General features: G+C 41.8%; 1 protein-coding gene across 3 annotated transcripts in view; it reads left to right on the top strand.

Annotated features, from left to right (window-relative positions):
* The window catches only part of LOC120546185 (kelch-like protein 29), a 222,850-nt gene that overhangs the window by 151,394 nt on the left and 54,118 nt on the right, over positions 1-17,338 (top strand). For all 3 annotated transcript variants that reach the window (XM_039780958.1, XM_039780954.1, XM_039780957.1), the window contains 2 exons: positions 1,419-1,617; positions 16,663-16,845. In XM_039780958.1, the coding sequence (XP_039636892.1) occupies positions 1,419-1,617; positions 16,663-16,845 (382 nt within the window). The remainder of the gene's footprint in view (positions 1-1,418; positions 1,618-16,662; positions 16,846-17,338) is intronic.

The following is a 17,338-nucleotide window of genomic DNA, read 5'->3' as shown; positions in this document are numbered from 1 at the left end:
CAAACATGCACATAGTTGAGGATTTTTTATTATTTCGGTTCACTCCACAAGTTTAAACCTAAAGCCCAATCATCATGCTCAAAAGACACCTTAAAGCTTTAGTGAGTAACCTTTTTATATTAATGAACGTCCATTCAAGCCATTGCCAAATGAGTTGCTACAAAACTAATTAAGACTATCCGCTCCACACAACTCTCTCTCTATTTCTCAGTATGGCTATGTTCAGAAGATGGCGTCTGGCGACTTTCCTGCTCAGAAGCTCGACTTAAGATAATGACCTCTTCCGAAGAGTCCATCATGTTTTTTTTAATCCTCCGTGTCCTCCTTGGCTACTAGCAACTGCGTGGGTGAAGGGTGGGGGTGGTGCGTGATCACGGAAGGCTGTATCATGTGGACGCGCTGACAGTGTTGTTGTCATTACTTAGAATTCCTCATGGGGGCGACAGAAACTACGCACTATAGCTTTAAAGGAAAAGGTGCCAGTTATAAACCGTAATTGTGTAAATTCAATCTTGATCGTGATGTAGCGTCGTTGGATCCTCTCTTGGCTTGAATGGGTTGTGATTAACCCGAACTGGGTCTTAATTTAGCTGCAGAAGAACATTAGCTGTCTGTGAGATTTAATTTGGAGCCGGAAAAATCAGAAGCATAAGGTGGAAGCGGTACGATACCCCCCGCTGCCTCCTTTCAGCTCTCGCAGTGCAATCAAATGCGAATATGAAAGTGAAATGGTGAGCGTATTCCACTGAAAATTTTGCTAAGAATGTTATTTGTGGCTTCTCGTTCAGTGATGAATAACTTTTAATGACCGAATTAGAAGTCTCTAGAGTTCTGTTTGGAAATGTACAAGAGTGAATGCACCTATCATGGTGCATACATCAAATAACCGTCTCGGTCTTGTCTTTTCATCCTTGCCTGGCCATTTCGTCCTGCACAAGCACAGACATAAAAAAGTGACACATGCAGCGCGTTAAGCTGAAACTTTGAGGTCTTGGACTCTGACACTAACTGAAGTAATGGTCTCGCTACTCCCAGGTTTCCTCACTCTAACAGTACAGGCCTTCAAAACAAATCGAACATGATTGTTGGTTTTCTTTATCTTCTTTTGTGATATTAACAAGAACATGGGTTGTTGGGAGTTAATCCAAATGTACTTTGTGAAAGATGTGAGAGTCTGTGTTTACTGACTGTATTGTATTAACGTGCTATTTGTTGTGCTAATGGTGTTCATATAAAACCTCTCTGATCTTCCCCGGCAGTTTCACTCAGTCTAAATTAATTTAAATGTCTGCGAACACAGTTTTTTTTATTGTTGTTGTTTTCTAGTTGTTTTTTGCCTCCGTTATGTTATCTAAGCATCGCTCACTTATTGCCTCTGATTGTTCTCTTTTTCTCCCCCACCCCCCTCTGCCTTTCAGACTTTGTCAGATCTGTTGGCGGTGGTGCGTCTTCCTTTCATCCACCCGTCCTACCTGCTGAACGTGGTGGATAACGAGGAGCTGATCAAATCGTCGGAGGCGTGTCGTGATCTGGTCAACGAGGCCAAGCGCTATCACATGCTGCCCCATGCGCGGCAAGAGATGCAGACGCCCAGGACTCGGCCTCGGCTCTCTGCGGGTAAACACAAACTCATACTCATAAGTAGAGATGTGCGTGCTGATGTGCGTCATCTTTGGCCCGGATGACCTGAGAACAAGGTGGCAGTGACATGATGTGCCACCCACCAGTGTAATTGACCCAGAAGACATCGACAGCACCTATGCATCCACACATTATCCACTGTTTATATTTTACTGCTACGAGGTGTCGGGTCAGGTCTCCACAGGAAGACCCTGCTTTGCCACTCCATTGTATTGATTTTTGACCCCCAACTGGAAAGCAATGATTCAGAGCTCCATAAGGTTTTTACACAACTACTGCAAATACTTAAAAGTAGACGTGGCGACAGGTATTTTCATATTCATATTTCCAAATGTCAGCACCGGTTTTTCTTTCCACAATCAAACAAATGACTACAGGAGCCACGTCTGATTGAGGTTACCATGAAAAGTTGAAACCCTAAAGGCTTCCCAGGGCTTTGCAGGCTACTGAACTCCGGCACTTTTACAACAAACCCAGCACACGAACATCTCCACAACAACAAGTTTTAACACCAGCTAGGCACAGTCAGCTCCGTCCTCCATTCCGAAGCAACCAGCCTACCATTCACTGTCCGACTGCATGCCATTGAAGACAGTGTTTGTTTACATCGTTAAATTCAAAGAATCATTCATGGATATTGGAAGGCGCCTGCAAATTGCTGCCAGGACCCCACTCTTTCCCCCCGTAAAGAGCTGCCTAATTATACTGTCTGCATGGTATTATGAGCTCCGCACCAGCACACCTTACCATTCCGTGCAAGTTATTTTCTGCTTGGTAGAATAAAGATAATTGCCTAACAAATGGCACTTTATGGAGAGGTCGGTTTACTAGCCAACACTGTTGTCCAGCCAGTATGTTTATATGCCAGTAAACAAACATTGGAGGAATTGCGTTAGGTAAATATTTTTGCATCTTTAATTACCTGTAATGCAGTCGCGTGAGGCTTTTTAAAAGAATAATTTGCCTCTTGAGAAAAAGACATTTGTGGCATTATATGCGCTCAGCATCATGCCATAACTCATTCTCGATCGTTTCCCCTTGTTCTCAGCAGTTTCTTGAAGTATTTTCTGTCAAGGCCCATTTTATAGTGTTTGGTATGTGCATATCTTATGCATCCTACAGCCCTATTGTGCAGGCTGAAGAGTGTATTGATTCACGGCAGCTCGTGGCTCTGTACAACAGAATTATATAAATGCATAAATGCTGCCGGGATAAATACATTCATAATGCATTATACCCCAATGGCTGGGTGAATGAGAAAGATATGTAAGTTTTCCCGATCAAGTTTTGAGCTCCTCTGAAGCGGCAGCACTTATTATGACTGACTAACTAGGCTGAGTGTTTTCTCACAGAGGACAAGAAAGAGAAGCGACTTGAGAGAACAGGACGAGAGGTCGGGATGTGGTCAGAGAGGGAGGGAGAGAAGGAGCCAGGGGGATCAGAAATTAAATTTGAAGGGCAGACATTTGATTGAGTTTATCATTCCTTGAGCGTGTCTTTGTGTGTGTGTGTGTGTGTGTGTGTTTTTTTTTTTTTTTTTTTTTTTTTTTGTGTGTGTGTGTGTGTGTGTGTGTGTGTGTGTGTGTGTGGTGTTGTGTAAACCTGTATTTTCTGACGAACTGTACTATGTGTACAGATAAATACGAATGTGTCTGACATTTTGTGTTGTGTGAATATTCGTTCAGGCCTGAGAATGTTTTTTTTTTACTGTATGCCTATGCGTGCGTGTGGTGATTGTCTGTGTTCATGCATGTGTTGCTCAGCCATCTGCTGCATTGGACAGGGTGGGCTCTGCGCAGCAGGGTGCATGGTCACTGGGATTGCGGGGTGGACGCGGAGACGAGCTTGTGTACACGCACGACGGCGAGAAAGGTGAAGAAAAGAGTGGGAGGAGAGTTTGAGGATGTTGGGCAGAGCGGTTGGCTCACAGACGACAAGAAAGAGAAGCGACTTGAGAGAACAGGACGAGAGGTCGGGATGTGGTCAGAGAGGGAGGGAGAGAAGGAGCCAGGGGGATCAGAAATGAAATTTGAAGGGCAGACATTTGATTGAGTTTATTCCTTGAGCATGTGTCTTCGTGGCTTTGTGTGTGTGTGTGTGTGTGTGTGTGTGTGTGTGTGTGTGTGTGTGTGTGTGTGTGTGTGTGTGTGTGTGTGTGTGTGTGTGTGTGTGTGTGTGTGTGTGTGTGTGTGTGTGTGTGTGTGTGTGTGTTTTAAATTTCCGCTAGCAGATGGGGCACCACCTGAACTCGGTTGATAAGTCTGTCAAGCAGAAAAAGAAAGGAAAACTGCCAACCGTGAAGCAGTTCTTGCTGAGCGCAGTCAATCTGTGAACTTGTGAGTCGTGTGCATATGTGGGTGTATTATAGTGGGTGTGTTTGTGTTCTTACTGTGTGTGTGTGTGTGTGTGTGTGTGTGTGTGTGTGTGTGTGCACGCTCGCGTGCGTGCGTGCGTGCGTGCGCATGGACACATGTCTGAGTGCCTCACACATTCAGTCTTTTTACTAGTGATACATTTGAGTTGAATCACATTTTTTTCCAGCCTAGAAATTTAATTTACTCTTGTGAGACAGATTTTTAATTAACATCCTTTCACAGCTAGACTTACATCTGTGAAACAGATGATAGAAGGTTATACTAACAGTGCAGGTGTTCTCCTACCATTCATTAGTAAAGGCCAACCCATAATGCATTACTGATGCCAATAATAATAATTAAGAGAAAAAAAAGAATGATTGTCAGCTGATTTGACTCCCTGACGAAGGCTTGTATGCCGAAACGCGTCGGAGTACTTTAAGATTTATGATGACCAAGCCATAAATAAAGGCTTAGTATTTTTCTAAAAGAGAGTGCCTTGGAGTTTCCTTATTGGTTTCTACATTATGATTATCCCATCCAAAGAGCGCCTCAAGCTAACTTTTTGAGTCCAGGAAGCTCACCGCTACAGACATTTGATTGTCAGCTGATGTTTAATTATTAACATATAACAAAAATCAGTATTTTTTTTTATTTTTCATTAGGATGTCTAACGTTTTGGGAAATACTCTTATTGACATTTTTACACTTTGGTTCTTGTAGGGATGGAACAAATGAAACACAAAGTGTTAATTAGTGAGCTTTTGAGGTGCTTGGCGGCAGATTTTGTTACCTTCAGACAGAGCCAGGATAGCTGATTCCCCCCCTGTTTTCAGTCTTTACCATTTGCTGGCTAAAAACTTATATATTTAAAGGGGCTGTAGTTGAAATACAGACAAAAAACTGCGAGCTAGGATTGCCTAGTGCCTGTGAAATAGCTAAATTTTTTAATTTATTTTTTAAACATGTATTTATTGAGTTTTTGTACATTTGACAGACAAAAACAGTACAACAAGGCACATAACCGGAAACCGAAAAGAGACAAAGGATCAAATGTAGTAAATAGCTACGTTTTTTTCACAACCTGCACACGCGGCCGGACCGACTATCAAAACAAAGAACAGAGAAGCTCGGATAGTAACACTCCCGGACGGAGCGTTACTTCTTTCTCTGCTCAGATCGCCAATACTCCACTATATCTTTACATATTAAATATTTGTTTGCTTCTATATTAATGTTCTGAATGTCGAGTACAGCCTCTATAACGGACAGATATGAGAGTTGTATTAATCTCATCTAACTCTTCCCCAGAAAGCGAACAAACATATTTCCCTGAATGTGGAACTGTCCCTTTTTTAAATGAGAAAGCATCAAGGAGGAACGAGGAGTTGTGCTCAGACTGTGTGAGACCTTTGAAAAGGAAACTTGTCAGTGGACAGACTATATACAGTAATAGTGACTGTTTTCTAAAATGTATTGTTGGTATTTCTGCACTGTACTCATCATCCAACATATAATGTACAACAGTACCATTATACTGTATGCGTGATAAGCTAAGATAGGCAGCACAACAAACTGTTAACACCCATTCATATCAGCACCTAAAGTTGGCGGGCTTGTTGGCTAACAGTGGCTAATTTACACATCCACTAAACAAAGGGAAGTTAGCATTAATTTGAGTTGTGTTTCTGTCCAACTGACTAATGCATGATTCACTCTCCTTTCAGCGAGCGGTAAGAGTGAATTTAGAACAGTACAGTTACATTAAACCATAGCAATTAGTAAAAATATGCTAAAAAGCTCTGCTGAACTGCAGAGTCGAGTGAGTTCTTCACCGCAAGTGACAAATTTCACATTACATGTAGTCATTGTTTTTCATTGTTAATATAAAAATATCGATTTACTCTTATATGATGATGGTAGAAAAAAACCTGGGGAAATGTTATTAAACTCATATATCATGTCAAGGATAAGAAAACCATTAATATGGATATTAATGGCCTATGAAGATACACTCTGCAATATGTTCATTAGATGGAATAGCATGAACTTTTTTAAATTTAACAAAAAACACATCTTAATGAGTACTTGCTCCATTAGCTGTAAAGCTCTAAAAAAGGGATTTCTATGGCAGCTGAATAGAAGCAGCCAGATGGTTTTCACACACTCTTTAATTTTCTTGTTTTTCTAGTTTTTTTTCTTCTTTATATAGAGTCCCGCTGTGCTGCATTGTTGTAATTTATTTCTTTACTTATGAGCCCAGTTGTTATTGATGGTTGATTTTTATATCAGTCACTGTCGACAGGCCCTGGCCCGTCACCACATTGTTTCACTCTGCGTGCTCCTGTCTAGAGTTAATGGAACTGGTTTAAAACAAAAATACATGTAGAACAATGCTGGAAACACATTTGGACAACACTTTTTTTTTTCTCACACAATTACGACAAGGCAAGAGTCATAAAATCTGAATTACCACCATGACATAAAGTTTATTTTTGAGTTGCCTCGCTGACTGAAAATGAGACGGTCCTCGGCCTCAGTCTGCACCTATTTTGCATTCTAAAGCATTTTATTGAGTGGATGCTCTGCCCATTAATTTTATTAGAAGCTAATTAAGGAGTCAGAAAGATATTCAGCATAGAAATTGGCTGTCTAAAATTTGTTTTAAACAGAAAGAGAAGCTCAGTATGCTTCGGTTTTTGTGTGAATGTGTGTAAACAGATGGCATTATTGTATTTATTTATTTTTTACGTAGTGCGTGCACTAATTTCAGGGATAATGTCTTTCTTACTAAATGTCATTTCCCTGCTGCAGAAGTAAACTTTTCAGGAAGGCAGGAAGCATGTAGCTGATGTGTTTTGGTAACAGCCTCCTGTCTTCCTCATTTGGCCAGAAAAAAAAAGAGTGAAAACTATGAGTGTCTCATAATGATTCCACGGTGTTTTGCGTACTGTATGTGTATCCATTAGCAGCTAATTGGTTAATTAGAGTGTGGATGTGCATCTGATTAGCTGTCATTAGACTTTGCAGGGGATCGGGGGGATTAAACAGCCGCCGGTGCTGGCAGTTTACTCACAAACCTTGTTTTTGTCTTAAGATGCGCTCTGATTTGTTAAACCGCTATATGTGTTTGCTACAAAAGAGCAAGAAAAGTTTTCTTCGGTATATATGCACTGTGTGTATGGGCGCCATCGTGTTCCCATTTCCTTCTCTCCACATGTGTCGCTGTGCTCGGCTCAGATAGGGTGGAGAGCGCCAGGGCAAACTGTTAACTCAACCCAGCCAAGTGGAATAGCACTCAGACAAATGAGCTGTAATGACTAGGAGACGCAGGGGTCTAGCTCGGCTCACACTGTTTCTCTGTCTCGCACACGCACGCACACCACACACACACACACACACACACACACTGTTATACCTTTTAAATACGCTGTAGGAGGGAATCCTTAAACAGTAGCTATATTCTTTCTCAGCCTGTCTTTCTCTGTGTCCACTTCATCATCTGTAATCAAGTGTTCATTCATCTAAAGGCGGAAAAGTCGATTTACAGTAACACACGCAGCAGCAGCAAGGGCGACTGAGATAAGAGTTTAAATATGCAGAAGGTTCACTCCAGTCTTTCTGTACACGCGTTTTATCCATGTGATCACTCCTTTTACCAGATTACTCAGTTTAAAGCTCCCTAGAACAACTTTTTTCAAAACTTAGGTCAGATCCGTGGCATGTGTTGCAGCAGGATTTAAGCTGGAAATGAGAATATTAAACATTATAGAGCGTTTTGCAAGGCAAGCCAAATAAAACACCCTGTGCTGGTTGTTTGATGGTTCTGAAAAAGGCTGGATTTCATTAGATTCAGCCCGCACAATAGCTTGACTTGCATCTACAGTTTGGAGACAATAAAACCAGGCTGTTCTGTGACACACTCATTCACACCTCCGCCAGCCAGCAGCTCCTTGGAGAGTGGCCGTAGCGCGCCACCGCCGCAAAGAAAGCAGAACAAGATTCACACCTTGTATGGAGAACATAAAAGATCATCAGATGTCTTTCCTCTGAAGTCCGCCACCTACTGCTTCTGGCTCAGGACTGATTACCACTCCGTCTTGCCGATCGCCTCAAATGTTCCTCGTCATCACTGAAAGTAGCTCTTTTTCATGGAAATAATTTAATTTATTTGTCATCTTTCTCTCTGGCCGCACAGTCTCAAAGCTAACCATTAAGCACGGCTAACACGACGGGGAAGCTGTCAGCAGTTTGGAAAGACAATTATAAGCTTTGCAGTGTTATTTATGTCAGGACTATGTTGATTATTGTCCTGCTCTGTGTAATTATTCAGCCTGGTTTGTCTTTTAGAGCCAATGCAGCGTGAGATTACTCTGTTTCACCTCTCCAACTGGAAAAGCAGGATGCAGGAGAATGTGCCAGAAATGTCTTAATCGCTCTATGTGAAGAGTGCCCTTCAGCGGATCCTCTTCCGATTTTATTTCTGGAGTCTGAGATGGTATTTGAGAGAGGGAGATAGTTGGCTATTTACCAGAGAATTGCAGTGTGAGTTTTTGATATTTCTTCAGCTTATCGGTGAAATCTCGAGCAAACATCTATCTCGGCTCATAAATGTAACATGGAGGCAGTAAAGCCAGATTAAAAAAAACTTCTGGTCTGAATATCTGCAGGGGCTGCTGGCAAAATTAAGGTTCTGTCCGCTTGACCTTTTTGGGTAGCAACTACTGTCAGCCTGAGCTACCGAGGAGAAAGGAAAGGCTGAGGGAGAGAGGGAGGGGGAGACAGGTAAATGATCGTCTCGGCTGTAGCCAGAAAACTTAACTCATTCTGTTCTCCGAGCTACACTTCGTGCTCAGACCCAAAGCGAGCAGCATTTACAGGAACATGGATCAGCATCAGCATCGCTCATGCCACATCTGGCATTTTGACCTGCTGTACCTGCTGCGGGGCTCCAGGCTGCTTCAGCCTCATCCAATATTCAACAGACAGAGTTAACCTGGTTAGAGCTGTATCATTGCACGTGCTGATGGTGCAGATTTGGTCGTTGGAACTGTGGGCGCATGTGTGCCTGCTTCCATCGAATCGTAATGTTTAGGACTTAAAATACTGAAAGGTTTAATGGACCATTCACACTACGATCAAATCACGCGAAAACATTTTGTCACCTTCCCTGCAGATCGTTTTGGTTCCACTATAATAATGGTACATGAATTATCATGACTTCGTGCATGACTTCAAAAAGCATGAATTCATTCATGTAGTACTTCATGAACTATCAGTAATGTACAAAGATTAATAGTATCTCATGCATAATGCAGGAACAATACGTTAATTAATGCATCAGTTAAGGTATTTCAATCATCATGATTTCTGATTTATGAATGATGTTCATGTTTTCTTCACAGCAGTGTACATAATAGTCTGAATAATTGTAGTGTTGTGATCATTGTTAACTAAACATTTCTTCTTTATTTCTTCATCATGTTTGTGGCCCTTCAAATAAAGTGTTGAACTGGTCCATCTTTAATATTGATAAATAAGATATGATTGATGGTGGCATGAAATTAAATGTATTAAGAATTTAAAGGAGTGGGTTGGCAAAATGATACTGTGGTCACTACATTGACACAAAGAAACAGTATACTGCAGAGACACTTAATCGGTAATGCCTGAGAACAGTGCTCGCTCAAGTAGGATAATTATAAATTTTAGTTTTTACTCATTTCTAAGTGTCTGAACAACTTTTTTTATTTGAGGGCTCACAAAGATGATTGCTGCTTTTGCCACCATTAATCATATCTTATTTATTAATGTTAAAGATGGATCAGGTCAGCACTTTATTTGAAGGGCCACACACAATGAAGTAATGAAGTAATGTTTAGTTAACAATGATTACAACACTACAGTTATTTAGCCTGCCACTTTAACTACAGATATGCCTATGAAGAAGACATGAGCATCATTAATAAATCAGAAATCATGATGATTGAAATACCTTAATTGATGCATTAAGTCATGCATTAGATATTATTAATCTTTATACATGATGTACTGATAATTCATGAAGTACTACATGAATGAATTCATGCTTTTTCATGCATGAAGTCATGCATGCATTCATAATAATTCATGTACCATTATAATAAAGTGTTACCTGTTTTATTTGCCCAGTTTTCAAGGTGTTCGTCTCTTTTTTTATTTTGTGTCATTTTCTTAATACATGGAGGAGGAATGAAATTGCATGTGCGCTGCTTACAGCATTGAAGCATTACATTTAAAAAATTCAACAGGAACATCTCTCTCCTGTGACAGTGTCCCAGTTCAAGTAGTACCACCAAAAGCTGTTCACAGTGAGGTACGTGGGAACATTGAGAACACACTGTTTCTGGAAAGACACAATGCTGTTGAGGGTTCTCTTTATGTAATTATGATGCTGAGAGCACCACAAACCACTAATCTATTCACCTTCATTGTATTGGGGTGGAGGTGGAGAGGATATGGTAAGTCAGTAATGTGAGTGTTTTGCACTTGAGGCCATGAAAAAGGTCCGTCTTCACCTCCAGGTACAGCAGCCAATCACTGGAGTGCAGCTTTTTGCTCAACAGACTTAACAACAAACATCCAAAAATGCACCCATGCACGCACACACACACTTGAAATCGTGCACATGCATACATATTGCACCTCCCTGGACCCCTGACATTATTTGGGAGCCTTTGGCCTCGTGATCCTCACCATAGCAAATTAACAGCCTGGGAGAGAAATCATAGGATTAGGGAGGGAAAAAAGCAAAAAGGGAGAGCGATTATAGAGAAGCGGCTGAGATAAGAGGAAATGGTTATGGACCAGCAGTGAGATATGAATAGCTCTGAGCCCTGAGAGGCAGGCTGCCAGTGTCACTGTGCCTGTGATATACCCAGTAAGTAAAAGTCTGCACCAGTTTTCCTCAGTCATACAGTTTATATAAATATAGTAACACATAAATATTTACACGTGCAACATGTTTATTAAAACACAGACACTTTTTTTTCTCACAAGACTAGACCAGATGTTTGTTTTTCATTGTCATCTGTGTATTCCTGTGATTTACACTATGTGTTCAATGGCTGACTGCAAAAGCAACCAAATTTCCTTCAGGATAATAATAAAGTTAAAGACTACTGAAAAACTGAGCTCAAACCCTCATAGTCTGACTGAACAATTAGCGATGTACTCCTTGTACACTGGTGAGTTAAAGCCCTTGTGGATTTCTCCGTTTAAATCTGTACTTGTCATAAAGAAGGAAATGTACTGTACATAAAGGGGAGCAGAGAAGTTGGAATGACTTTTCATCTCTGAGACAATTTGAGATGTGAATTGTGTAGAACAAGCTGCAACTTACTATTTCGATACCACTAATGTTTTGTACTTTCTGTAATAGAGGTGTTTGGCACACAGGAATTAATCTAAATGAGCCTACTAAATGACCAGGTTCACTGACCAAATATGTAGCATTTTGCAGTGGAGCTCCCCTTACTGGTGGCTGAAAGTGCTGAGTCCACTCCACTACGATATGCAGGAAGCTGTTTATGGGTTAAAAAGACTAATCAGCAAGTAGATGAAATTACTGCAGTTTGTATCTCTGTTGTGCAAATATACGTAGATTAATAGACCTTATGAGGAAACCGCAGCGTCTTCATTATAATTTGTTTAGTATTGTAGTTTCCAAGATCAAGAATGGGTTTTTGGCGTTTTTTGTTGTAGTACATACCACTTACAGACAAGGACATCCAATGCTGGGAGGACAACTGTTGCACATGCACATGGCGGAACTTTAACTCTCAATTTTAACCGGGCTACGTAGCTATTAAGTGTCAGTGTGTGTGCCTCTGTAACTTCAACCACCCCAATTCCACATTGTCTCCTTGACTGTAACTGCATGAAAGTATGGCTGGTTAAAGTAAGGTCACACAGAGCTGAAAGAGAGGTAAAAGAGGCACTGAACAGGACACAGTGAGGGAAGATGAAATGGGGAGTATATTGGAAAAAGAGTGTCTCCTGCGGTTTTAAAGAGAATGACTTCAAGAGAGAGAAAGGGAGAAAGAGATGGGGCAAAGTGTCCTGTAGGTTGAGAAAGGGACAGAGATGGAGAAAGATGGAGGTGTTAGCCAGAAAAAAAGAGGATGAATAGTGAAAGCAGGGTCACAGCATGGGGCACAGAGCAGGGAGACACATGACAAGGTGAGATAAGTGCCAGTGTGGCAGCAGGGAAGAGGAGGCGACAGAATCTTTCCGTTCTGTCTTCATCTTTCCATCAACCTCTCTTCTTGTGTGTGTGTGTGTGTGTGTGTGTGTGTGTGTGTGTGTGTGTGTGTGTGTGTGTGTGTGTGTGTGTGTGTGTGTGTGTGTGTGTGTGTGTGTGTGTGCGTCCGTCTGTCCGTCCGTCCGTGTGTCCACAGTGAAGATCCGGCTTGTTCCAGCATGAGGTAAAGCATGGGTGGTGTGCTCCTGTCACAGATTTCATTTGGTTGAACTCGAGATGGGTGGAAGCAATACGCAGAAACTGTGTTTGTACGTTGTGTTCTGTGGGTGGGCATCAACTTCAGTTTGAGATTCAGCTCTTACACAATCCTGTCCGTCCCTCAGAATACATACTGTTCAGGGATTTTTTTTCAGCACACAATTCACAGCCTGCGATGACTGAAACCTCCTGAGAGATTTAATACTGGGCTCTGTCCAGATGTTACCATTGTAGTCTCTGTTCACGCTCAATGCACGCTGCCATACTGCTTCACTCGTCTCCTCTCTCACTGAAGAGTTGTTTGTTGCTGTTCTAATGGACCATTTCAGGCGTTTTTTTAAGCGGCAGTAGTCAATATTTCTATTAATATGTTAATGGCCAAAACCTACAGAGAATTCTGCAGTCCAGGAAGGTTTTAGCAGCTCGGTTTTTTTCTGATTTTATGGTCTGCACCTTTACTGTTTTGGTTTACTCTCACCGCTGTTATCAGTGTCATTTCCAGATGCAGCAGGCAGAAAACCCCACTGCCAAACGGCAGACGGACAAAATAAGTGACTAGCTAGGGAACATAATGGAGTGTTTAGCACAGGACTTGTATTTTTCAATGTGTTTAAGTGGTAAATAAAAAAAATAAAATAAAAAAAGTGTGTATATATATATATATATATATATATATATATATATATATATATATATATATATATATATATATATATATTTCTTGAAGCTGCAATTTCATATGGCTCTTTGTAGTTTTGCTTAATTAAAGCTAATGTACTTGCACTTACTACTTGTTGTCTGGAGTTTGCACCTTCAGGGTTGAAAGCACTTAGTCGCTTTGGATAAAAGCGTTAAAGCGCTAAATGACATTCAATGTAATATAAATGTCTGCACACAGGGATAGAGAAAGAATAAAATACAGTACTTCCATCAAAGTACAAATTAAGTTCAACAGTGGCAGCTTGGAGTTACAAACAAGGCACTTCCTGTAGAGCTGCACGGTGGCCAAAAGTAGAACACTATGGTAGATAATCCATCTAAGAATTGATGTATGTATTTTTTTCCTGAAGATAGATAGGTTAAAAATATACCAGAAATATAACAAAAGGTCAGTAACAATAAGGAGAAGCAGACATTTCCTTCCCAAACTGCCATGGGTATAAACTCTGTCAGGATAAAAAAAACAAAAAAAAAACAAGAGCTGTCAAGACTTGGTTATTCCTTCATCCCCAACCGCTCGGCTCCATCCTTCGATCCTCCATCCCTTTATCCCTCTATCCAACTCCCATCAAACCTCCGGCTGACTGACAGCCGTCCCTGTGAGGCTTCCTTTTGGGAGAAAAAACACACATACGCACACAAGCGCACACACCAACGCAACCATCTGATCCGATGCTGTGAATGCCCCGACAGCGGTGCCGCTCTCATGTTTTGTTGCGATCTGACAGGCCGGAGTTGGGTTGTGTTAGCTTGTGAATGTGTTCAGGGCTTCAGGGGTCAGAGCTGCGCTGCAGCCTCAAATGCCCAGATGTGTACTCCCCCTGACGTGTCTGGCCAAGCAGAAAGCGCCAGGAACAACCCTGCACATGTGCACTAGGTGATAATAAAGACCTGCATGTGCACAGACCTATACAATTCGGCATGTTGAAGCAGCACGTGGAATTGTTTAAGCTGGCCTAATCAGACACTGCGGGAGTTCAAGTAGGCTTGGTGGAGGAAAAAATTCTATGCAGAAAAACATAAGAAATGACTCCTATTTTGTAGTCGTTGCCACAAAAGCTACCGCAACAGGATTTTTAGTATTTATACATCTTCCAAAATGTTTAAAGATGGAATTGAATAGTTTTTTTCTGAACCCTATAAATATATACAGATATTAAAACAAACAGTATAACATTGATTGACGTGCACACGGGAAAAAAAAAAAGTCCCAAATTGGTTCAGACACAGTCACTGAAACTTTGCCAAGTTAATTGAGGCAGTCAGTATCAACAAACTGAAGCAGCTTATAGGATGAAAGAAAAGGAGATGAAAATGTAATCCTATAAAGGCAGTTAAAACAGTCAAACTTAAAATGCAATGAAGTTGAAAAATTGCACGCGATAAAGAGAAATGGGGTACAAACACGTACTGCAATGGCAGCAAACTAATCACCAGGAAGAACAATAGCCGAGCAAAGTCAATATAATTAATGTACATGTGTGGGTTTGGTTGGAGGCTCATGAGAGGCAAGACAAAGTTGCTGTTTTCACTAAATTATTTTATTCTGTAGCTGTGACTGTCCTATAAAACTGCACTCCCATCCATTTATTAGCTGCATATCCAAGGTCTGTTGGAGGTCTTGAGGGCCATTTGAGGTTTGGAGTCTGGGGCGCGATGCCACGAAGCTGTGAAAACGGGCCCATGATGGGAACAAATTCAAATCTTTTTTAGCAGCGCTCCAAGTTCGCACATCTTTTACACGCAGCCAGAAAGGGCGGAACGACTCTTTTGCCCTCCATATATTGACATCATTGTCCTTTTTTTTTATAGCTTGTGTACCTTCATTCTCACAGCGACACTGTCACAATTTCTCCTTGAGCCAGCACTTTTCTTTTTTCTTTTTCCGTCCTACGCAGAGGAACACGTTCTTTAAATCTCACAGAGGAAAAGCGCCAGTCAGCTTTAAGCTGTCCGCTAAGTCTAAGCTGTATGTCCACGATATGTCTGTGGCAGTGCTTACCGCCCCGTCTGTTTGCTCAGCCTCACCAAGGCCCATTGTAGTTTTTGTATCTTTCTCCTCTTTTACCCTTTTGCTCTTCCTAGAGAAAAACTCTCTGTTTTACCGGCTTTGAAAGAAAAAGAGGAAAAAAATAAGGAGATAGTTTTTTTTTTTTTTAACAGAAAGAAACAGAAGGCAAAGACAGCCGCCTATGGATGTCTGTCAGGCGAGTGTCTGTGTAGAAAGAAATCGATCCAAGATGAACCAGTAGTTTGGAGTGTATGAAGATTAGTTTTCCCTCCCTCTCTCTCTCTCTCTCTCTCTCTCTCTCTTCCCTCTTTGTTTTCCTCCCGCTCTCTCTCTCTCTCCCCCTTCTCACACTGTCTCTATCTTTCCCTATCGCCCTCCTCTCCCTCGCTGGCTCGTCTCCCTGTGCCCGCCTGCCTGCTGCAGCTTCCAAACACACAGCTCATTTCTGTCTGGCGGCTCGTCGTCTTGCCTGCTCACTGGAGCCTGCTGCTGAAGACCGAGAGGACCTGAAACACGCATGTGGCAGCCTGCCAACCTGTTTGTGTGTTTTGGATCACTGGTGTCTTTATCCAGCAGCTGTGTGTGTGTGTGTGTGTGTGTGTGTGTGTGTGTGTGTGTGTGTGTGTGTGTGTGTGTGTGTGTGTGTGTGTGTGTGTCGGCTGAGGAGCAATAGGGATGAGTGCTGAATGCGCTCAAGTATCGTCTTAATCACACCAGGTCCTCAGCGAGTGTGTATATGAGACCAGACACATCACCACGTGCAAACGTACACAAATTGATTTTCACCTATTGATTTTTCGATTCTCTGATTCCACCCTCAAACACAGTGTATGTTTCACCGGGAGTGTGTTTGGACATGTATAGGAAGGGAGAATAAGAGAGCTGGGCGGCAACCGAACAAATGGCAGCCCCATCAGTCTTGGTAATTGAGTTATACTTTTCCCATTAAACTCAGTAGTTTCCTGTGACCAAGAGGAAACTTTTCTATTTTGCATTTCGTTTTGCATTTCCCCGACAAGCTTATTGACTCTGGGACAGCCAAGGCCTGCTGAATTAAAAAGAGCAGACTTAAAATGTATGGCTGGTTGTTTGTTGGTTTTCACGCAGCCCATCAATGTTCTATGAGAAGGTTGTTTTTTATGGTGCCATTATTACTGTAGATGTATACAAATGTTCACCTTGTCCTTGAAAGCCATAGGTTTGTATATATATATATATATATATATATATATATATATATATATATACTTAAACGTCAGGCAACATGCCATAAAACATTATGCCTCTTAGTTCCAAAGAGGCTTTGATTCAATCTTGGCTCTTATTTACCTACTGGAAACCTTCCCTGATGGCCTGCTTTCTACCACCTCTTTCCTTCCTTTGTCCACCCCAATCATCCTCTTCCCCCATCCTCTTCCTGTTCCTTTGTCCTCTAGGTGTAGCGGAGGTGATAGTTCTGGTGGGAGGGCGTCAGGCGATCGGGATGAACCAGCGCTCCCTGACAGCCGTCACCTGTTTTAACCCCCAGAGCAGTAAGTGGTACCCGCTGGCCAGCCTGCCGTTCTACGACCGCGAGTTCTTCAGTGTCATCTCGGCGGGAGACAACATCTACCTGTCAGGTGAGCTACATCGCCCACTCCAGCAGCACAATTGTAGCTTTCCTGCTGCAGTTATTTAGTGGCACACAGAGCAGGAGGACAGTAGACGCCATCGGTTTATCTCACTGCAGCAGTGTAGGGTAGTGCAGTGTATCCCTGCATCCAGGAACATTTCACATTAACCATGGTAGTTAAAACACATACATTCAAATATTATCAGACAATTGGTTCAAATGAATATTGTAAATACACTCATTGGCCTTTAAAATGTAGTCTTTAGATTTAAAAGATAAAATACTCCAATCATTTTCCCACTTGTGTCATTCAAACATCAGGCTGATTTTGCCGTACCTACAAAGTCTCTATGGATGGCAATGTCAATCAGTCGGTCCACCCACCCCTTTGGTCGGACTGAATTATCTCAACAACTATTGGATGGACTGCCATAACACATTGTACAGACATCCACGGTCCCCAGAGGATGAATCCCACTGACTTTAGTGATTCCTTGACT

The sequence above is a fragment of the Perca fluviatilis genome, chromosome 18 (assembly GCF_010015445.1).
Source record: "Perca fluviatilis chromosome 18, GENO_Pfluv_1.0, whole genome shotgun sequence".
NCBI lineage: Eukaryota > Metazoa > Chordata > Actinopteri > Perciformes > Percidae > Perca > Perca fluviatilis.
This window is presented reverse-complemented; position numbering and strand designations above follow the sequence as displayed.